We start from the raw sequence: 22,593 nt of genomic DNA on the forward strand, positions 1-22,593 counted from the left end.
GATGCTGGGAGAAGAGGCTGAAGGTGTAGATTTGGGAGGGAAGTGTGAGCCCAGGTCTGGCTGCTCTCCCCGCCCCCCCATCACCCCGCACCACCCAGGACCCTGCGAGACCTGGGCTCCGGGCACCCTGATTCCTCCGTCTCACCCAGGCCACGGGCATCACAGAGGAGCTCCACCGGAGAACCTATGCCTTTTGCACGAAGTTGCTGACCCTGCCCGCCCCCTACTGCACCATCGCCCTGGACTGCGCCATAAGGCTGAAAACGGAGACGGCCGTCCCAGGTAAGAGCCACTCCAGCTCTGCCCAAGGTCTTGCCTTCCTCTCCAGGATTCCAGGGAGCTCAAAAGCCCCAGCACCTTCTGGGAAAGTAGGGAATGGGGGTCAGAGCCTCAGATGCTGGTTGGCTGAAGTGGTCTGCCCCGCAGGGACGCTGTACCAGAGGCTGGTCATTGCCGAGCAGAACCTGACGAGTGAGCTGTACCCCTACCGGGAGAGGTGAGTGGCCCCAGCGAGGGTGCCGCCCGCAGGACAAGTGAGGAGTCTGCGTGGGGAGCATCCCCTCCCATCCATGGCGTTTGTCCAGCAGCGGGCCGTCCTCAGGGTGGAGAGGGCGTGTCCTTCCCTGGAGATCCCTGAAAGCAGTTAGGACTTTCTTCCTGGGCTGGATTCAGAGCTCGCCCGCTCACATGCAGAACGTGGACACGAGCACCGGGCCATTCTGCAGATCCATGGTTCCACCTCCATTCTGCCCTTGGCCATGGTGTTGCACCAAGCAGCCAGAGGCACCTCTAGAATATCAGTAATTCAGGCCACAGTCACACCATGAGATCTGGGGTCTTTCATCTGTGTGTGTGTAAGACTGAGGACACGTCCACTGCTCGTGCTGGGGAGAGAGGCTGATGGAGTCGGGGGGGAAGCAGGGGGTGCGTAGCCTCCTGCCCTGCAGGTACCTCTGCTCGCCTGGTACTGAAAGGTGTAGCCTGGGGCTCTGTGTTCGTGGAGGGTGCAGGGAGGGGAAGGGATCCAGACGACTTGGCATGGGAGAGGTTGAAATGACAGTTGAGTACGGAAGAGAGGGTGGGTGAGGTTGGTTTTCTGCTGTGATGAGGGGGATGAGAGAAGAAGGGGCTCACTTAGGGTTCAGAGCTCCTTTCGGCAGGAAGGATTTAGGGTCCCTCCTAGAGGGCTACGGGGTCAACGGGCCACGACACTGAGGGAGGGAGGGGCATTTCAGCTGGAACTTACCTAGACATGAGAGGGACCCAGAGGGACCAGCTGCCCCCCTGGAAGGGCCGTGCCTGCTCTTCTTTGCCGCAATCCCCACCACTCCCTAGTGTTGTCCCCCAATAGAATTTTGAATTTGAGGCTCCTGTTTTTGGAGGAAGTAAATAACTTGGGGGTGGGGGGTGGCGGGTGCTGCAAGGCTCTGAGGGTGGCCCTTCTCCCCGTGGTCCTCGTCATCAGCTCCCGGTCCCCCCACCTTTGCCCTCAGAGTGTTCCTCTTCGTGGATCCTGAGCTGGTGTCTCCCTCCGTGTGCAGTGCCCTGCTGCTGGAGATTGAGGCGGCCCAGGGGCAGCAGACACCAGAAGCCTGCATGCGCCACGTGGTCTCCCACGCCCTGCAGGCGGCGCTGGGGGAGGCCTGCGAGGCAGGTGTGCTGCAAAGGAAGCTTCAGGTAAGGTCACTGCCCTGCCCCCCCATACCAGCGCTCACTCTCCTGGGCTTCCCCCTTCTCCTGTTTCCACATCACCTTTTTCCCCAAACCAAAGATAAAGACACATTCACTAAGGAAAATTTGCGAAACAATGCAGGAGAGCCAAGAAAGAAAATAAAACTCACTCACACCCCTCTACCCACACACATTAGCAATTAACATTCGGTATGTTTCCTGAATAATATCGACAGTGATCATCACAAGAGCCACTGTTTATTGAACGTCTGCTGTGTTCCAGGCACCGTGTTCAACACTTTACAGGTATCACCTTAAAAAACTCTCACCACAGCATTGTGAAATGGATGTACTTACCAAAACAAAGGCGCAGAGAAGCCGATAACCTACCTGTGGTGACACAGATAGGAAGTGGCTGTGCCTGGATTTGAACCCAGGTCTCTCTGACTCCAAGCCTGTGTTCAGTCGCCTTCCAGCCCCATCCGCAGCCCCACTCCTTTTTAACAACTGAGCTATCAGACTCTGTATACGGTTTATATACTGCCTCTCTATGTGCATAAATATAATACCTATTTCTCCTTGCCACTGGAACTATGCCGTATGGAAATATTTTCCTTGGAAAACACGTGCTTCCGCTGGCGCAGAGAATTCTCTCTCGTGAACGTGCTGTTATTTCTTTATCCCCGGCTCCTGTTGCGGGCATTTAGTTTGTTTCCAACACTTGCCCACCTATTATTTCCTAGCTTTTCTCTCTGGCTCAGCCTCACCCCTGTCCACAGCCAAGACTGCAGCAGGTTGCAGATTCTCTGGCCGCCGTGGCCCCAGGCGCTGGATTTCTTGGGTGGGGGAGGATGCCAGTCGGAGTCTGCACAGTAGGCGGAAAGGTGCCTGCCCTTCGGGAAGGGGGGTCGGAGGGTCGCTCAGGGCTGTGGTGCCGTAGGAGGGGCCGGCTCCAGAACGGGGCGTGCCCTTGAGGGGTCCACGATCCCCTGCCCGTCCTGCCCCAGGAAGTGGGTGTCTGTCCTTTCTCCAGCCCGAGTCTCAGGACCTGCTTTGCTCATCAAAATGCACTGGAGCCGTTGGTCTTCCTTCTCTTGTTTCCATCTGGGATTCTCCACACCCTGAGCCCTAGGTCTTGGATCCTTCCTTTGATGGGTGTCTTTTATGTGCGGCTGGGTTCCTTCTTTTTTCTTTTTTTTTTGCGGTACGCGGGCCTCTCACTGTTATGGCCTCTCCCGTTGCGGAGCACAGGCTCCGGACGCGCAGGCTCAGCGGCCATGGCTCACGGGCCCAGCCGCTCCGCGGCATGTGGGATCCTCCCGGACCGGGACACGAACCTGTGTCCCCTGCATCGGCAGGCGGACTCTCAACCACTGCGCCACCAGGGAAGCCCTGGGTTCCTTCTTAAACCATGTTGGTCGTTTTCTGTCATTCCTTTTCTCTAAAAGGACCATCCCCACCATTCCTTTGTGGTTGCCCACCTGCTTGGATCCACTGAGGGTTCTTGACTCCCTTCCCCCATGCCGCCATCCGGGACATCCCTCCTTCCATAACAGCCCCTTTGGGGGCTCACAGCACACAGACGCGTGATGGAGGAATGCCCCTCCCCGCCGGACTCGTACCTAAGCCCCAGGCTGGTTTTAGCACAGGCACCTATGGCCCCTAATGTGTCTCATGTGTCTGTCCTAACGTGGGCTACTGTCCCCTCTCCCTGCACTTGGCCGTGGCTCTCGGGAAGGGGGGAGGGTAGTCGCCTTCCTGACCAGAGTTTGCCAGCTGACCCGGCAGCCCCTGTGTGGCCACCTGCGTCTCTGGAGATTGTTTCTGCCTCACCAAACAGCCCATGGTCAAGGCGCCATTTTCACGCAACAATGGCAAACATGTAAGTGTTGCAGGAAGGGGGACCGCTTCCAGGGCCTGAGAGTGGGCTCTTGTCTAGCACTCGGAAATGAATTGTCCGAGGAGACACACGTGCTGACAAAGCGAGAGACTTTATTGCGAAAGGGCTCCCGGGCGGAGAGCAGCAGGGTAAGGGAACCCAGGGGAACTGCTCTGCCACGTGGCTCGCAGTCTCGGGTTTTGTGGTGATGGGGTTAGTTTCCGGGTTGTCTCTGGCCAATCATCTTGCTTGGTCCATAGTCTGACTCAGGGTCCTTCCTGGTGGCGTATCTCTCAGCCTAGGTGGATTCCACTGCGAAGGATTCTGGGAGGTTGGTCATCTCCTCCCTCTTTTGGCCCCTCCTGAATTCTCGGGACCTCCTGTTGTGAGATAGCTCAGGCAAGCGGTGATCATCGAGCCTGGCCCAAGTGAGTGGTTTTGGTCAACAGTTCCCAAACATCTTAAGCGCATTGATTTTTGTTTCTCAGTGATGCGGACATTAGAGGATCCCCAGCCTCACTCCGTCCCCGAGTTGGATGTGGCTGGAGTTCAGGGGTTGGCTTGGGAGTGAGGCTGGGCTGGGTTTGAGGGCATCAGGAATGGGGCAGGATTGGGAGGTGCTGGGTCAAGAATGGGGTGGGGTTCAGGGCTGAAATTAATGGGTCTGATGCGTGCACTACTTCGCTATAGAAGAAAGAAATGTTGAAAGTGAAAGCTGTATTTTTTTAAACATAGTCAAAATCTTATGCACCCTCCGCCACCTCTCTTTATGTGGAGCTCACGGCTCTGAGTCTCCATGTTTGTGAAAAGAGAATTGGGGCGGGGGTGGGGAGGGACCAAAGAAGAGCCAGGAGAGACCCAGGGAATGCGTCACTGATCTGAAGTTAGAGACCCTCGGAAGCTTGGAGTTAAGGGGTCCTCAGTGGTCCCCCCGGCACCCCCTCTCCCCTTTTGGGTGCTGGGGCTCCTAGACCTCAGCCCGGCCTGGGGCTCCCCGCCCCCTGAGACCCCAGCCTCCTTATCTGGAATTCTGCTTGAGGGGTGTCGTTCCCAGTCATACCTGCTGGCTCGAGGGCCGGTGGGGCCTGGGAGAAGTGGCCCAGCCAACCACGGTCTGGTGGGTAGGCCTTTTCTAGCCACCAGCCCACATCCTGTCTGCTGAGGGCCTGGTCCGAGGCCCAGTTAGGAGGTGGGGGGCGTAGATTGGTCTCCCTTCGTGTCCACAGGATCTGACAAGGTCTCGAGACTGGGAGGGCGGCCTGGGACAGCCCAGCCCTCGGACCCTCTGCTCTGTGTTCCGGATGCTAGAGACGGTGTCCAGGTGGGGCTGCCCCGTGGCAGGTATCCACATGACTCGACCCTTCACTTCCTTTAAACTTTTAGTCAAAAGTCACCTTTCAGTGAGGCTCCTCTGGTCACACTGTCTAAAACTTCAGCCCCTCCCCCAGATTGCACATCCTCCTCCCCTGCTTTATTTTCTTTTCATCACTTTACTGTTATTTATCATACTATAAATTTCACTTATCTTGTTTATTATTTCCCCCCCCCCCCACACACACACACACAAAGAGATCCACTATAATATAAGCTGCATGCAGACAGGAATTTTTGTCTGTTTTGTTTACTGCTGTACTCAAGCACTTAGAACAGTGCCTGGAACCTAGTGGGTACTTGATAACTATTTAATTAATTCACTTATAATCAATTTATAAAATGAAGCAACAAGACGAGATGGTCCCCGTGGCCCCTTCCAACTCTGATTCCCTCTAATTGCTCGTGTTCATTCAGCAAATATTTACTGGAGCCCTAGCTAGTCAGAATGACCCACTCTCCCTCAGCCCAGGAAGTTAAGACCCTGCTCAGCGGACCCCTAGCACAAAAAGGAGATCAGAGCAAGCCCTGCTGTGCCTGCCCGTGTCACTCGTTTGGGCCCCGCATCCTCAGTCATGAGCTGGGATTAGCTGGTGGTGAGTGGGGGTGAGGGGACACAGCCAGAGAACAGTGATCCAGGGGAGTTCTCAAGGTGTCCGAGAGGTACCCATGGAGACAGTAGCCTTCGGTGCTGGAGAGCATGGTGAAACTCAGAGAGTGAGAAGCTCTTCAAAACCTGTTTGCGTTAAGGAGAAAGGCTCAGCTTGGTGCTTTACCCTTAACCTCTTGAATGCTTGCTAATCTGCCTTTTTTTAAAGAAAAAGCAAGCTTCCAGCTCTAAAGCCTTGGCAGGCCATAGTACCTGGCTACAATGTAGTAATAGAGTTTTGTGATCATTATTTTCATCTTAGTGATTTTCTGTTTATGACAAGTGACACTAGCCATTTTACTTAGAGCAGCAATATAAAATTTGCTTTTGAAATAGTTTTGAACCAAATAAGTGCAATGATTTAAAGAAAAATAATGACTTATAGGTGGTATGTCAAGGCAGTATAGGAGCGACAGACGTTTAGGAAATGTTCAACAAATATTTATCGAGCACTTACTATGAGCCAGCAGACGTTCTAGGTGTTGGGGATGCAGCTGTAAATGAAACAGACAAAACCGCTACCATCCTGAGTTTACATCCGAGTGATGGCAGAACAGTGATCCAGATACTTAGTGACATCCCAAGGAGGGTGGGCGCCAGAGGGCATCCCTGCCCCCCAGGGTTCCCAACATTGCCGGGCACCAGCTGTCCCCCCACACCACGGTGTGAGGGGCCGAGGGGACCCCCCGCTGCAGGCGGCATCGGGCAACAGCTATGGCAGGGCAGGAGCGGAGCCCTGGACGTGGGAAGGCCTTCATGGGGAAGCTCCTGCCGGAGTCCCGGGCAGAGGGGAGGTGCCACTGGGCTCTCCGTGCACCTGCAGGCTTGGCGTTGGAGCAGGGGTGGGTGGGTGCAGAGCCGGAACTCAAGCTCTGATGCTCCTCCCCGGCAGACCAGCTCCCGCCGCGCCCTGGAGCACTATTTCCACGCCGTGGTGGCAGCCGTGGAGCAGATGGCCAGCGAGCCCAGCCCGAGCCGGGAGGGCCACCTGGAGAGGCTGGAGGAGATTTACTGCTCGCTGCTGGGGCCGGCGGCGGCCGCCAGGGGGCGCTGCGGCGGTAAGCGTCAGGCGCGGCGAGCTGCGGTCCGGGTACCCTGCAGGGGGCGCCAGAGACCAGCGCTGTACCTGCTCAGAGTCTGCGCGCGTGGCTGAAGCGGGGTGGGACACGCAGCGGCTCCCAAGAGCTTGAATGTCCCGGGCTAATTAGAAGGTGGGTAATTAGGGTCATGATAACAGCTGACACCTACTGGGCACCTACTATACCCCAGTTGCTGTTCTCAGCAGTTTACATATATTAAATCAATTAATCCTCACAGTAGACTAATGAGGTAGAAAGCATTAACCCCATTTTGCAGGTGAGAACACAGAGTTAGAAAGAGGCTATAAATCTTGCCCAAGATCACCCAGTGAGTAAGTAGCAGAGCTGAGATTCAAACCCAGACTGTCTAGTTCTTAACCACCATACTATAGTAACCAAGGGATCCAATGGTCCACAGATCCCCTAAAGAGCATCTGAGTCTACATCACTTACATCTGGTCTCACAGATTTTTATTCCAACGCTTCCTTTCTGCTTGCCTTTTTATAAGACAATGCCATACACTGATGGGAAGCAAGCCCGTGTGTGTTGCAGAAACTCCAAAGAGCCGAGAGAAGTGTCTGGAACATATATTTTCTGGCTACTGGAGGACGGTTCTGATTTGTGTCCTGTTTCATGGCCGCTCAAAGCACCCGTGGAGTTTGTCAGCCTGCATGCCCCGAACACACGGTGCACCCATAGGTACACAGCACTTGCCTGAGGACTGGAAACCACGGGCAGAGGCCAGTGTGCCGGCCCTTCCTGGGCTTGACCTCGGCAGCCCAGGGAGGGTGGAGACTGCAGAAGTCAGGGTGAGGCAGGCAGGTTGGGCACCTGCTTAAAACTTCCTCCTTCTCAGCCTCCTCTTATTTTGCTTTAATATTCTACACTGCCTCTGATTGCCACATGGAAATGTCTGTTCATGAAGCCTCTCCCCTCCCAAAGCTGGGCGAAACCCTGAGGCAAATCTGGCTTTGCTCTCCTTGGGTACCACTTGCTAACTCAGCAGTAAATCTGCGTGGGCAGGACAAGACCACTCTGGGCTGCCCCCACCATCCCAGACACATCCAGGCACCTGCCTCCCGCCCAGACTTGCCCTGCGCATCTTAATGGCCAGCCAGCACCCCCGTTGAGCCCCTGCTACTGGGGGGCAGCATGGGACAGTGGTTATGGGCACCGTGTCATGGGTAAAAGCATGGACTCTGTAGCCGGGCTGCCTGGGCTCAAATTCTGGCTCTGCCACTTACTGTGTGACCTCAGGCCAGTTACTTAACCTCTCTGTGCCCCTGACTCCTCCTCTATAGTGAAGATAATATTACCTGTGCCCCAGGGTCGCTGGTAGGACCCGGTGAGATGATAGCACTGTGGGCACGGTGAGAACAGTAGTAAGTGTTCAGTGACCGTGGGTTGCTCTCCCCTAAGGAAGCTTGCAGCCTTGTTCAGAAGGGAGCTGTGCTATGTGGAAGTTAAATCCTAAGGCTACATGTTAGGTGTGCCCAGTGTGCAGCCAGTAAGGTCTGCGGAGGGGATGACTCCCAGGCTGGAGTGTCAGGAAGGCTTCTGGAAGCAGGAGACGGGGGTTGGTTGGCCCTGCTCTCTCCCCTGGATGCAGGCTTCCTGCTGCCCTTCGTACTTGGCCGTGACTCTTTTCAGCACCAGGAGCAAACATTAATTGAGCATCTACTGTGTGCATGCTCCTGGAGGAGGCCCTGAGAAATACGGAGGCCTTTCCCCTGGTCTGCATGTGGCCAGGATGTCTCTGAACAGTCGGAAAGGCAGCATGGCTGCAGCGGGGCTGGGGGAGGGAGAAAAGGTTGGGAATGATGCAGTGAGCTGGCTTGTGAAGGGTCTTGAAGGCCCAGCTAGGAAGTTTGTAGGAAACTGTGAGCCGCTAGGCATCCTTGGGCAGGTGTTAGGCCCTGGATGAGCTGGTGGTGGAAGAGAGGCAGAGGAACTCGACAGGGCCAGATACGGGAGGGCGAGGGTCTCTGCCACCCACCCCCACAGGCCCCACACAGGAGCTGGGGGTGGGGAGAGGGCAGAGGAGAATCCCACAGTCCTCTCCTCCGTGGTCTCCACAGCCTGTCCTTCAGGTGAGCCCCCCCAGGACCGGCTTCCAAGCATCCCTCTGCCCAGCCCCCATATCACCTTCCACCTGTGGACCAATGAGGAACAGCTCTGTAAGTGCAGTGCCTTTGACCCCTCTGGGGGGAGCGGGCTGGAAATAGTGGTGTATGCGTGTGTGCATGTGTGTGTGTGTGTGTATGTCTTTTGGTGTGTGTGCAGGTGTCTTTGTGTGTCTGTGTCTACATGTTTGCGTCTGTGTGTGCACTGTGTGTGTCTATCTCTATGTATATTTATTGTGTATCTGTGTGTATGTCTACGTCTGTGTCTCTGTGTGTGCCTGTGTGTATCTTTGTGCGTCTCTGTTGTGTCTTTGTGTCTGCCTGTGTATCTGCTGTGTGTGTGTCTGTGTGTGCTCCTTGTTCCCTGAGTTGTTTGCAGCATCTGAAATGAGAATACATTTGCTCGATGTCAGAACACTCCGTGCATTAGCCACTGGCCACATGTGTCTAGAAAGCGTCACATGCCATGATGATGCAGACAGACAATACGCATCCCCAAGAAGGAGGCAGGCACAAAAAAGTTATGGTTTCCAGAGCAGGAGGGGGCCCACACTTCCCCTCCACGCTGATGTCTGTCCCCCAGTCCCCCTGGCTCTTCTCAGGGGAGGGGGGAAGATAGAGCGGCAGGTTGTGGTGGGAAGTGCCAGACTGGTGAACCGGATTCAAGGCCCACGTGTCCTTTCACGTGCTGGGTCACGCTAGACGTCAGTTCCCTGGGGGCCTCAGTTTCCTCAGGAGCAATAAAATGAAGGTCAATTAGAAAAGCCAGGAGCTGATGCTCTGTTATCTGTGTCCCGGGGGAAACTATGGGGCCGCTGGAGAATGGAGGATGCTAATGAGCAAATGTGGAGAAGAGGGCTCTAGAGTCAGCAGGCACTGCATTAAGCTACAGGACTTCTCAGAGCCTTTAAGATGTTTACTTTGACAGGAGTGTGTGGGGTTCTTAGTCTCTGTTGGCCACAGAACCCCTGTTCCTTCACGGAGCATCTCATGGGGCTTCTGTTCAGCTAACCGTGTGTGGGAAACACGGAACCACCGACCTTGCCAGGGTGGGGCCCCGCCAGCCTCGCGTCCGTTCTCCGCCCTGATGGTCCCCTTTGTCTCCGCGTCCCAGGGAAGGAACTGGTTCTCTTCCTGCGCCCGCGATCCCAGCTGCGCCTCAGTGCAGACTTGGAAGCCTTGGATCTGCAGGGCCTCCTGCCAGACCGGGAGTTGGCCCGGGCGTCCATGCTGTCCACCGACAGCGGCATCGAGCGGGACCTTCCTTGGGGGGCCGACGAGCCGCCCACACCTGGCAGCCCCGAGGTGGAGCGAGCCAGGCTGAAGCGCAAAGGGGGCATCAAGAAGCGGGTGTGGCCCCCAGACGTCCTGATGCCCGGCAGCTGGGATGGGCCCCCGGGGCTGCACCAGAGGACTGGCAGGCCCAGCGGGGATAGGGGGCTGCTGCCTGGGGTCTCCCGGCTGCACACGGCCCGGGTGCTGGTGCTGGGGGACGACCGGATGCTGGGGCGCCTGGCCCGGGCCTACCACAGCCTCAGGTAGGGCCCCAAGGGGCGGCTGGGGATGGTCGGGGCACAGGTGGGCCCAGCCTGTGCTGGTGAAGGGTGGAAGGGTCGGCGGGGGGGGGGGGGGGGGGGGGGCGGCCCACAGGAGGCCGAGGCCAGGCTGGGATGGCAGAAGATGGTGCACAGTAATCCCCCGGCCCCCGCACCCGGCCACCACGGAGCACTGTGCTGCCTGCTTTACTGCACCCATTCTACAGATGAGAAAACAGAGGTTCAGAGAGAGTAGGTCAATTGCCCAGAGTCAAGACATAATAAATAGCAGAGCCAGGATGTGGAACCAAGTCTGTCTGAAGTCAAAACCCCTGCCCTCATGCCTGTGCTCTGCTCCCTCTTGCCAGGAAACGAGAGACCCAGAAGTTCTGCCTCACCCCCAGACTCAGCCTGCAGCTCTACTACATCCCTGTGCTGGCATCTGAGGTGGCTGGATGGGGGCGGGCGGGAGACGTGGGGGAAGAGATGGAAGGTGTCAGGAGCGGGAACTGGGATCATTCTTCCTTAGGATGTGGAGCTGGGAGAGACCTGGAGGCTTTCTGTCCCAGAAGCCACAGACGTGGGCCCTGGGGGCTGCATGTGGCCAGAGAGAGATGCTCTCTCACTGGGAGCATCGTTTTGCTTTTCTAACGGAATCAGTGGCAAGCTTCTCAAACAGGGCTCTCTCTCACACACACACCCCCTCAGCCACATACACACCACCCTTCCCGGGGGGCCGGGAATGAAGCCGTACCGGCAATTTTCCTCTTCTGTTGCCCACTCTGCTTCTGATTGGAAAGCATTAAATTCAAGGCAATACTTGTGTCTCCCCTTTAAAGGCTGATGATCATTTTTCAGTGTCCCTGGCAGGCATCCTCAGGGAAGGGGATTCCAGCTTCATCTCAGGTGTAAAACAAGTCTTCACATGGTGCAGAAATCAACGCCCCAAGAGGTTGAGTGATTTGGTCATATTCCCAAAGCTAGTTTGCCCGGGGCTGGTACCTGGGGACCCTGCGATAGGAAGAGAGTGCCAGAGAGGGCCTGACGGGTCTGCCCTGTCCCCTTGTCCCTTTGTCCCCAGAAGCCCACAGCATCCAGGCGTTCGGAGCTCGGAGAGTTGGCTGCGTTCCTGGGCCGCGCAGACCCGTGGTACGAGAGCATCGTCAACACCCTGTGCCCCGCCATCCACAAGCTGGCAGAGATGGTAGGGCAGCGGGGGTAGGAGGGCGGGAGGGAGGTGGTAGGGGGTGTTTTCTTGACCCTTGACCTCAAGAGTCAGCCCAGGGAGCCCCATGAGGGGTGAGGCAGGAAGGAATACAGAAGAGGAGCCCTAACCAGCTAGTGGCTGGAATTCACTCAGAGCACGTACCAGGCCCCTATGGGAACGCTATGGAGAAGATAAAGTAAAACATTCTTAAGTGTGTAGGCCAATTATATGCCTTCTTTTGTGAGTTTCTTGTGCTATTTTCTCTCCAACTGCAACAGTTCATGCTTCCTGAGCACTGCCCCATGCCAGGCACTGTTCTAAGCACTTATACGCAGCAGCCCTACCAACCAGGTACTCCTGTCTGTCTACAGGCGCTATTGCCACTGCATCCCCATTTTACAGATCAAGCAGCTGAGGCACAGAGATTAGGTCACTTGCCCCGAGTAACAGAAGGAGTTCCACTTGGAATCACGCAGCTTGATTCCAGAGCATGTTCTCTTAACCACAAGCCATAGTGCCAATCCCCCACCCCCCAGGCAGCGGTGGGGGGCGGGGGGGCAAGGAGAGCTCATCTTTTATTGATTTGAAAGGCCTTCCCTTTCTGCTGTCATATGTGCTGCAGACATTTTCCCCCACTTTTTTATTTGCCTATCAATTTTGTCAGAGTGGTGTTTGTTTTTGACTTACAGAATTTCAATATTTTTACCCTTTATGATTTTTCCCTTTGGAGCCATGCTTTGAAAGGCCTTCTCCACTCCAAGATTAAGTAAATATTTACTGATAATTTCTCTAACCATCTTATGGTCTCAATTCTTACATGTAAATAACCTATCTGCTATTAATTTTAGTATGTAATTTTATGTTTTCCAAGTGTTCAGCCATTTACTGTGCAAACCATCTTACCCCATCAATTTGAAATGCCACTTTTATCATTTACTAAATTGTCACACATGCTTGAGTTGATTTCCGGATACCTATTCTTTCTGATTCATCTATCCATTTTTGTATAAATTAGCACTTTTTAATGTCAATGTTTGGCACGGTACATCTACCCCGTTACTCGTTCAAAACTTTCCAGACTTGGAAAGTCTTGTTTCTTTATATTTCCAGATAAATTTTAGAATCCCTTTGTCGAGTTTTATTTTTAATTCCCTTGGGATCTCGATTGAAGTTTGGAGAATTAACATCTTTAGCACATTATGTTACACTCTCTGGGGGTGAGGTGTAACTCTTCACTTATTAAAGTCTTCTTGTATCTCCCTCTTTTTCTCCCATTATATTTGGGTAGTAGTTACTGCTAGTGTAAAAGGAGGTTATTGATTTTTACATAATTACTTTCTAACTGGCCACATTTTGCTTCATTGCCTGATTGATTAGGGCATCTTCTTATATTCTAATAAAGATATCGGAGATAGGCATCTTTTCTGAATTATTACTTATCTGAAAATGTCTTTGCCTATATATGAAAGACTGTTTAGCTGGGTATTAAAATACCTTTTCCTCGAAACCTGGAGGATACTAACAGGAGAAACATCTGATGCAGGGTCTCATTTATACTCCTTTGTTGGTAGCTGTTTCCCCTGCCAAGACACATGTAGGATGTTTATTTTCCCCTGCTCTCTTTCCCCTTATAATTAACAATTTATGTGACCCTTACACTTAACTCCAAAAGCAGTTTCCACATGAAGAAAATGGAAACAGTGTGAACAACGGCAGCACTATTAGAATAAGTTCATAGTTCCTCAGTGTGAGCTTCTTGAAAGGAACGAGATTTCAATAGACCAGATGTGAAAGTTAGAAGAGATATTATAAGATTGGATATAGGTGAAACACGCTCAGCTTCTTTCCAGCTCTGATACTATCAGACATTATATAGACGTTCTGTTTACCTGAAAAACCCATTATGCTTTATAATCATACGGGGTTGGGGAAGGCCTGTAGGACATGGCACTAGTCATTTCCCAATAGCATGTAAACGTTAGCTCATTTATTAATATATTCAGATGCCACAAGAACTCAAAGAGACATCAGATCATCTGGTTCCAGCTCTCACGCCCAAGCTTACCTGGCTAGTGAGTAACTAATGCAAACTAGGACCCACTCCAGTCTCTCTCATCATTACTTACATTCTCAAGCATCTGGTCTACCCCAAGCACCCAGCACAGTGCCTTATACACAGAGCTGCCCAATATGTCTGTGCGTGATTGAAGTGAGTCAGAGTCCCTGAGATGGGGATTTAGACAGTCATCTTTTGATTAGGAGCAGAAATTGGGTGGTCGGAAAGGCTTGGACTGTTGAAGGACCAGCTGGGTCAGTGTATCACAGAGGGCACGTGGGGGCTTTGGAGTTTCTCTGTTAAGAAAGTGGTGGGAATTCCCTGGTAGTCCAGTGGTTTAGACTCAGCACTTTCAGTGCCAGAGTTCGGGTTCAATCCCTGGTCAGGGAACTAAGATCCTGCAAGCCATGCAGCATGGCGAGAAAGAAAAAAAAAGAAAGAGTCAGCTCCCGCAGTAGGATGGAGGAAGCTGGCTGAAGACAGTACCCCTCCCTCACTCACAGCCTCTCTCCCTGGACACGTCCCAGACCGTAGACCCCTTCATCCTGGATGCCATCACCTACTATGTTCGCATGGGCACCCAACCCATCTATTTCCAGATCTACGCAGTCAAGGTAAGCTTCCCACCTGGGGCTCCAAGGAGACCGTGGCAGCCTGCTGGATCCCAGGACCCCACAACCTAAATACCCTGGCTCCAGGGAAACAGGGGGCCAGGATGCAAGTCATAAACTCATCCAGACATTCTTGGTTGTTAACTTTCTCTTCTTACTCTCTGGATGAGTCAGATAATTATTAACTCCTAAGGCCTCAAGTTCTAGCAGAAGCAGGTCTTCTTCATGTGGAAGGTTCTCTCCCTTACCTCACATCCTCCCCTTCATCCTTGCTAGCCCTCACATCCTACAGCAAAACTGCCCTCATCTCTGCTCCTCTCAGCCCGATTGGGTGCTTCTCCTGGGTGCCCCTGTGATGCCCTGGGCATCCCTCTGATACCTCACTGCCACTTTGTCATATATCTGCAGACACCTGTCTCCCCCCACCAAGACTCTGAGTCCCCTGAGATAAGAGACTGTCCTTTGTTTATCTTTGAATGTCCTGCTATTAACACCATGAAGTGTATGTGTGTGTGAGTGTGTGTGTGTGTGTGTGTGTGTATGTGTGTGTGTAAACCAAAGAGTGGGTCAGTGTGGGACCGGCTGGGTGCAGTGGGTGTAAAGTTAGAGTCTGTGTGCGGTGGTAAGAAGTTCATGGCTTTGCCTCCTGGTCCCCCCACCTGCTCACTGTGGGATCGCGGTACGTTCTACCTCTCTAACATTCATTTTCCCCATCTTCAAAATGGGAATAGGGACTTCCCTGGTGGTCCAGTGGTTAAGACTCCACGCTGCCAATGCAGGGGGCCCAGGTTCGATCCCCGATCAGGGGACTAGATCCCACAGGCATGCCGCAACTAAGAGTTTGCAGGCCGCAACTAAAGATCCTGCGTGCCACAACTAAGACCCAGCACAGCCTAAATAAAGGCAGAAAGAAATATTAAAAAAAAAAAAAAAAAAAGGTGGGGCTGTCTCAATTGGCACAAGCTTTTCTCCTTTCTGGAAGGCAGATGCAATGTAGGAGGTGGGGCAACCATTTAAAATAGGAATAATCTTCACCACAGGGTTCCTGTGAGAATTCAAATGAGTAGAAAAATAAATTAAAAGATAGGGGAAGATAAGGGCAAGGAAGTCGGCCCATGGAAGATCTGAGGGCGGCGGTGGGCACTTGGATTAGAAGCCCGCATCCCGGGCTGCGGGGGTTGGGGGGAGCTGCCTCTGCAGGGGACGGCCTCCTCCAGCCTCCCTCCTCCCCGCCTCCCTCCAGATCTTCCTCAGTGACCTGAGCCAGGACCCTGCAGAGGACATCTTCCTCACCGAGCTCAAAGTCAAGATCCAGGACTCCAAGTTCCCCAGAGGTGGGCATCTGTCTCCCCTTTCCCAAAGCTTGCCCTGGCTCAGCTCCTCAAGGCCCGCTTCCAGAAAGTCCCCCCACCTCTCACCTAATGGTTCCCCCCAAGCCCCGTCCCACCTCTGCTGAATACCGGGGGGGGGGGGGGCTTTGCCCTACTGAAGGGCAGCCTGGCCCCCCTAGGGTGCTGCTGCCTCTCCATCCCGGGACAGATGCAGCTTCAGCTCCACCTCAGGGAGGTGGGGAGCCAGGGCGGGAGGGACGGGGACCTCCCACCTTCATTCAGCCTCTTCTCGTCCCCTGCAGAGAGCCTTTCACCCCGGAGGAGGGGCGTGGCCGAGGGCCCAGGGGCTGAGCTCTCCGTGCGTTACCAGAAGGTCAGTGTGTGTGTGTGTGTGTGTGTGTGTGTGTGTGTGTGTGTGTGTGTGTGTGTGTGTGTGTGGCGTGGTCAGAAGGTGGCCCGGAGGTTCAACTGGGGGGAAGCAGTTGTCAGGGACATCAGGGGGAGCGGATAGAGCCAGAGGAAACTTCTGCCCTTTTCTCGTGGCTGCCGCCAGAGTTTCCCAGCCTCCGGGGAGTTTTGCAGGGATGGGCGGGTTACAGTTGGCCTTCCACACAGCCAAGGAGGCGATCTGACCTAAGGAGCAAGGCGCTGTCGCCTTGCTCAGAAATACCCTCCTCGGGCTGCCCTGGTGGCGCAGTGGTTGAGGGTCCGCCTGCCGATGCAGGGGACGCGGGTTCGTGCCCCGGTCCGGGAAGATCCCACATGCCGCGGAGCGTCTGCGCCCGTGAGCCATGGCCGCTGAGCCTGCGCGTCCGGAGCCTGTGCTCCGCAACGGGAGAGGCCACAGCAGTGAGAGGCCCGCGTGCCGCAAAAAAATTAAATAAATAAATAAAATACCCTCCTCTCTAGCTGACCCGCTGTATGGGGGCGTAGTCCTTGGTCTGGAAGGCTCCCTGGGCTGAGCGTTCTGAGCCTGCGTCCTCTACCTCCTTACTGGACATTAGTGACACGGCCAACACTCAGGGCTGGGGCGGGAAGCGGGGGATGGGGGGAAGGGGACAGAAGCAGGACTGTTGACGTGGTGTCGTGTACCTTGTCCTGAGGACCCCCCTCCGTCCCCGCATCCCCCTCCCCAGGCCCTGCTCAGCCACCGCACACGAGAGGTCACCGTCTCCCTGCGGGCCACCGGGCTGGTCCTAAAGGCCCTTCCAGCCGGTGACACTGAAGGTGAGGGGCTGGGCACGCAGAGCAGAGACAGGGAAGGACACGCACGGGAAAGCTGGGGTGCGGAGGAGAGAGGGCGGAGAGAGAAGGAGACGGGCTGATCCAGGGGAAGGAGCCTCCCTCCCTGTCCCTGGGATCACGGAACGTGGTCGAACTCCTACCCGTGCTGGGCCCGGAGCTGGGCGCCAGGCTGCCCGGGCGAGGACCCGCCTGGCCTTCAGGTTGGTCAGCGTCGAGCAGCGCTGGGTGATGCTTCTGCCGCCGGATGTGCCTGAGCTGGAAGGTGGAGGGACCACGCGGAGGGGTGTACGTGGCCTCGTGTACGTGAAGGAGACGTGGAACTTGGGAATAGCTCTAAGACAAGAGGCGGTCACAGAGCAGTGGGGCAGGGGCACAGATTCTAGAACCAGATGGGCAGGCGTCGAAGCCCAGCTTTGCCGCGTTTCCATCTGTGTGACCTCGGGTTACTTGTGACCTGTCTACCTGCTTGTTCATCTCTAAAATAGAGACAAGATGCTAATATATGTGCACACAGTAAACTGTAGCGTCAGCCCTATCGTTAAACTTTGTTTTCTTCTGTTTCCCTTACAAAACTCCCACCCCATCCACCCCCACTCTAACTCCTGAATCTCCTCCAAATTTTCCATCACTCAGTCCTGTCCGAACTTGGATCTCTAAGAACCCTCCTTTCTCGCCAGGGAGGGGTAAAGCCGGGCAGCAGTCACACAATAATGGTTTTTGACACATTATACACTGTGAGGAAAGTCAAAGAAATGCTCTCGACATGTTGGGACAGATGCCTTCCTACAGCCCTCTGTCTTACACACCATCCTGGGCTAGGTGGTCCTGCCATTCTGAGCATGCCCAGTGGCTGCAGAAGAACTTCTTCCCATTGGAAACGGGTACAGGAGAAGGTGAAAGAAAGGATTTAGGTTGGTGATGGCCGCTATGCCTCAGGATATAGAAATGTGGATTCTCCAGGGGACGGAGACGGATGATCTGGAGGGAACCGAGGCTTGGCGGGGACCAAGGTGGAGTCAGGAATTAGGGGCTGCGCAGGGTGCGGGGAGGGGTTAAAAGGGGGCGGGGCAGTAGTCAAGGTGGGTTCGTGTCCTTCTTGGGAGGTGGAGTCTCAAGCTGCCCTACTTCCCTAGAGGCCCATTCACAGCCCCTCACCCACCATCTCATTCTTCCCAGTTTCAGGGCCCACCCACTGCCCCCCAACTGCTGCTCCAGAGGCAGCCCACACATGCCTGAACATTAGCGTGACAGAGGTTGTCAAGACCTCCAACTTGACAGGAAGGTCCTTCTCTGTAAGTACTGGGGAGATTCATGCCGGGTAGGTGGCGGGGAGCCCAGGGGGAGGGTTTCAGCGAAGGGGGAATGGACTTTTGAGCCTTTGCTGTTGAAGTGGGTCATCCTGTTGGAAAGAATCTGCTTTCCAGTCAGTCTGTTTGAAGTACTGAGCACCAACTGGCATAAGTAAGGCCCTGGAAGAGTTAAGGCCCCGCCCTCCACCTCCACCTGGACCATCTGAGGACCTAAGACGTACCCAGATAGTGCAAAATGCACCCGGGTTCTGGCGTCCCCTGCACACAGCAGCTAGACTCCCAAACAGCAATGGGCCGGCCTTTGACCACATCACACCAGCTCTTTCAACCTCATCACCCTACCGCCGCCCTTTGCCCTTTGCCTTAACCCTTACCGACACTCATAGGGAGTCCCTTATTGATACAGGCATAGGACCCGCCCATTTTCTCCCTATCTGATGGCCTCTCTGGACTTCACTGCCCTACTCGGCTGGGCTTGGAGCCCGTGATCATACCTGAGCCACGTTCTTCAGACAGCCTCAGCTTCCCCACATCGCCTGTCAGGCAGACACTGCCTTTAGGTCAAGCCGCCCACTCGGTCTAATGCTCAGGTGTCTGAGTGCTTCCGCGATACCCTGCATCCACGAGGTCAGGGCCGTGACCTTCCACCTCATCCCAAGCCTTGGCATCACTCAGCCCTTTTCTCTGGACTCTTTTTCCTAAGCCAATTCCTCAAATAGCCACTGTTCTCCACTTCAGTCCATGGCCCACTTCTTTTCTCATTCCCTGGACTCTCAAAACCACGTCCATGGCTTTAGTCCAAGTTGTTAAGGGTGCCCAAACCTTTATCTCCTGCTCTGACATTCATCCCTGAGTGTCTGACTCCTGCATTCAACTAAGTTAGCATGACCTCAGTGTCCCACGACACCCCAAACCCAAGATATTCAAAACCAGAGCCAGTGCTTTCTAGTAGTTAAGAGCTCTCTGGAGCCAGACTGCCTGGGCTCAGATCTGAGCTGTCATTTACCAGCTACGTGATTTAGGCAAGTCGCTCCAGCTCTCTGTCCCTCAGTCTCGTTATCTGGAAAACGGGGACAGTAATGGTACCTACCTATCCGGTTGTTGTGAGGATTAAATGATGGTGACGTGTCAAGCTTCTAGAAGAGTGCTTGGCCAAGTCAGAGCTATATATGTATTCGCGACTGTTTTTATTTCATCCCCTCCTCCCCTGCGCCTTGTCTCTCATTCAGCAGGACCATCGTTAACCAGTCACCTGTCCCGGCAACTTTGGAGTCAGCTCAGATGCCTCCCCTTTCTCACCTCCCTGTGTCCACTGGTTTTCTCTCTCAAACACTCTCACACCTCTCTCTTCCTCTCCATCCTCCTTCTTGTGGTCCAGTGAGGTTGACCATCTGTCCCAATTTGCCAGGGACTAAGGGGTTTCCTGGGACGAATTGGTCACCCTTGGGCCAGACCTTCATCCACCCCCTTCTCCTGGACAAACTCTACAGCCTCCCAGCCAGTGTCCCCGATGTCATTCCAGTACTCCTGCAATCCACCCTCCATACCTCTGCTTGCACGATCTTTCTAAAACAGAACTCGGACACATGACTCTGTGCTTGAAATCCCTCGACCATTTCCTACTCTCCAGGGCAGAAGGGCGGAGAAACTTGCATAGCTTGGTTCCGCTTTCTCTCCATCTGCAACCCTGGCCACCCCTGCGTGCACTTTACACGGGGGTATCTGTGATACCGAACCAAACCTGGGTCCTCTCGCCTGCACTCGGCAAAGCCAGTACACTGACAGCGGGTCGTGGTGAAGGACAGTGCAGTGTTTTTTGCAGGGTGCCAAGCAAGGAGTCCAGGGCAGCTGGTGCTCAAAACCACCAAAGTCCCCGATGGGTTTCAGCAAAGCGCTTTTAAAGGCCAGGTGAGGGGAGGGCGTCCCAGTGTATGTGATCAGCTGGTGCGCAGTTCTCTGATTGGTTGATGGCGAGGTAACAGGGTGGTGTCACAGGGGTTAACGTTATCAATCCTTAGGCGCCAGTAGGTCTGGGGGCTACGTGCTCATGGTCATCAAGTAGTTAATTTCTTCCATTTGGTGGTGGTTTTAGCATCTGTAAAACAGCTCAGGAAATGTGCATCAGATACTGTTATCTAGGTACTTCAGAGAGGAGCTACAGCAGAGGATATGGGGGAGGGGTCTGTCTGGGGAAGGTCCCGTAGTATCCTGCTCGGTTCCATTTGGAAGTGTACTGGCAGACCTTCCTCTGTGCCTTTGTTCACGCGCTTTGCTGGGCCTGAAACCCCGTTCCTCCCTTTCTCTTCCCCATCTTCCTTTCGTAACCCCTATCTCTCTTTCAAGATGAAACTCAGGTGTTATCTCCCCCAGGAGGCCCTTCCCTCCACCTCCTCCACCACACCCCCCATTCCCCACTCCCCGGAGAGCTAGGGACCCCACCTCTGTGCTTCCCCAGAGCCCTGGGGACAGAGCCACTGAAGCATTTGCAAAACTTGTCAATGACGTGATCTCGTGGCTCAGGCCGTCTTTCCAGCACCCACCGTGGGAATGGCCCACAGCAGGAGCGGGCTAGATGTTCCCTGATCATCTGATCCAGCCTCCACCTATGCAGGATCCCACCTCTGACCAGAGTTCATTTTTTCTGGGGCAGCCTGTGCACTGGAGGAGCGCTCTGACGGGCTGAGAGCTTTGTACTGAGCTGAGATCTTCCAACAGGACAGCTCTGTATTTGAGCTTCAGGTTCCAGGGTGGACCTATTTACCTTTATGTATTTCCCCTTTCAAAGTCAGTTCCTTACCGCGGTTTCTATTTTTAATGACCTCTTTAAATAACCTGGTTGTGAGCTTTTTGAAAATCTAAACTTACCACCCTAGCGAGTTCCCTTTTACCTCTGTACTGTCTCGCTACCTACAAGGTAGTTGCAAAGGTGAGAAACAAAAGCACGGAGTAATTAAGAATCACGTCCAAGGTCACACGGCTAATAAGTGGCAGAGCCAGGATGAGAACCCCGGTGGTCCGGGTGGAGAGTCTCCTGGGAGATTGTTGCACACTCTGCCCATAGACTCCTGGCCGCCAAACCCACCTTCCACCCCACAAAAGTCCAGCAGAAATGCCTGGACATGCTTGACACCCCCGCCCCAGGTTGAGGCTTTGTTTGTCCCTCTGCTGTTTGACAGTAGGAAGGTGGATCAGCCCTGCCTACAACAGGGAGCTTATGAAAAATGCCCAGGCCGGGGCTGGACTCCAGACCACTTAGATCAGAATTTCTAATTTTATGTTGTGGAAAGGTGACTCCAGGGGTTGAGAATACTTGAATGAGATGGAGGCTAATGCTCTAGAAACTCCAATGCTCTGTGGTGGTGGGTCATGCAAAGCTGCTATCCACGTGTGCTATGGGCCAGTGACCGGAAAGGCCCTCAGTGCCCCACCTGGAGCCCAGGATGCTCTACATTCTCTGTCCAGGAGGAGGGGTCTCTCGGGAGCAGCCCCCTCAGGTCACGGGTTGGAGGGCTGCCTCGGGGCTGCTTTCCTCTGCTCCTGGGTACTTTCTGGAGAAGCTGCGCAGGGCTGTGGGTGTGGAAGGTGGGAACACCATGACCCGGGTTCCCTGTGCAGAGGACGTAACTGGCCCCATGGTACAAACTGGTACAGGCTTAGCCTGAGTCATGGGGAGAGGTGGCTGTTTTCCAGACCCTCTGTCTCTGCCCCAGGGAAATAATTTTGTATGCAATCCAACACTGAGTACAGGGGTCAGGGCTTATAAAAACCCTGAAGTAGCCCCAAATTACATACATAACATGCCTGTCAAAAAGGAGGTGCTCAGGTCACTTCAGCACCTGGCAAGCTCTAACTGTAGCACCCCAGGTTGTGTTTGAAATTAAGGACAACAGGTGGGAAAAAGAACCGTGGAAATGATGGGAGAGCCAAGGACCAAGGCTGCCTAGAAGCATCTTATGCGGGTTTGTCACTACTCAGGGTCACCTGCAGGAAGAGAGGCGGGACCCTTGTGTACTGAACTGACACACACAGGACTCCAGGGTAGGCGGTGTTGGCGGGGCCTCCATTACCCAGGTGATGCTCCCCAAGCTGTCCCTATTGCAGACGGTGACAAACACCTTCCGGTCGGCTAACGTCCAGATCCAAAGCCAGGACCAGAGGCTGCTGACACTGTTGCTGGACAAGGACAGTTGCCGCGCGTACAGGGATGTGGCCAGGTGAGGCTGGGCTCCGTGCCCCTGGGGCAAAGCTTCCCGGCTGCCGGCCCCGCCCCCGCTCTTGTGGGCCAGGCAGGTATGCCTGATGGGTGTGGACTCAGGTGATGACTTATATCCAGGAAGAAGAGCAAACGATGGGCTGACCTTGGGCAGTAGCCGAGATTAAGTTCTCCCGAGATTCTTCTACAAATGCTCAGCCTGCAGCCCTCCCGATCCAACCTCCTGTGCTGGCACTGCCCCCAACACAGGCTGCCCTTCGGTGGCAGCTACGACCCAGTTAACACGACACTTACTGGTGTCCCCTGGGGAGG

The 22,593-nt window shown here is 54.4% G+C and overlaps 1 protein-coding gene across 9 annotated transcripts in view; it reads left to right on the plus strand.

Annotated features, from left to right (window-relative positions):
- Positions 1 to 22,593, plus strand: part of PIK3R6 (phosphoinositide-3-kinase regulatory subunit 6) — a 57,718-nt gene that overhangs the window by 23,160 nt on the left and 11,965 nt on the right. For 6 of the 9 annotated variants that reach the window (XR_004347350.1, XR_004347351.1, XM_032615822.1 and 3 more), the window contains 14 exons: positions 150 to 282; positions 427 to 496; positions 1,494 to 1,677; positions 6,463 to 6,628; positions 8,729 to 8,827; positions 9,888 to 10,311; positions 10,677 to 10,755; positions 11,390 to 11,512; positions 14,075 to 14,185; positions 15,426 to 15,516; positions 15,816 to 15,886; positions 16,650 to 16,740; positions 17,935 to 18,050; positions 22,170 to 22,282. Coding sequence is in view for 7 of the 9 variants with exons in the window: in XM_032615822.1 (XP_032471713.1) it covers positions 150 to 282; positions 427 to 496; positions 1,494 to 1,677; positions 6,463 to 6,628; positions 8,729 to 8,827; positions 9,888 to 10,311; positions 10,677 to 10,755; positions 11,390 to 11,512; positions 14,075 to 14,185; positions 15,426 to 15,516; positions 15,816 to 15,886; positions 16,650 to 16,740; positions 17,935 to 18,050; positions 22,170 to 22,282 (1,871 nt within the window). In the remaining 2 variants the exon portion in view is untranslated. Of the gene's footprint in view, positions 1 to 149; positions 283 to 426; positions 497 to 520; positions 948 to 1,493; positions 1,678 to 6,462; positions 6,629 to 8,728; positions 8,828 to 9,887; positions 10,312 to 10,676; positions 10,756 to 11,389; positions 11,513 to 14,074; positions 14,186 to 15,425; positions 15,517 to 15,815; positions 15,887 to 16,649; positions 16,741 to 17,934; positions 18,051 to 22,169; positions 22,283 to 22,593 lie in introns of those variants that run through there. The other 3 variants (XM_032615823.1, XM_032615825.1, XM_032615828.1) reach the window with 3 other exon arrangements.

The sequence above is a fragment of the Phocoena sinus genome, chromosome 20 (genome assembly GCF_008692025.1).
Source record: "Phocoena sinus isolate mPhoSin1 chromosome 20, mPhoSin1.pri, whole genome shotgun sequence".
Taxonomy (NCBI): Eukaryota; Metazoa; Chordata; class Mammalia; order Artiodactyla; family Phocoenidae; genus Phocoena; species Phocoena sinus.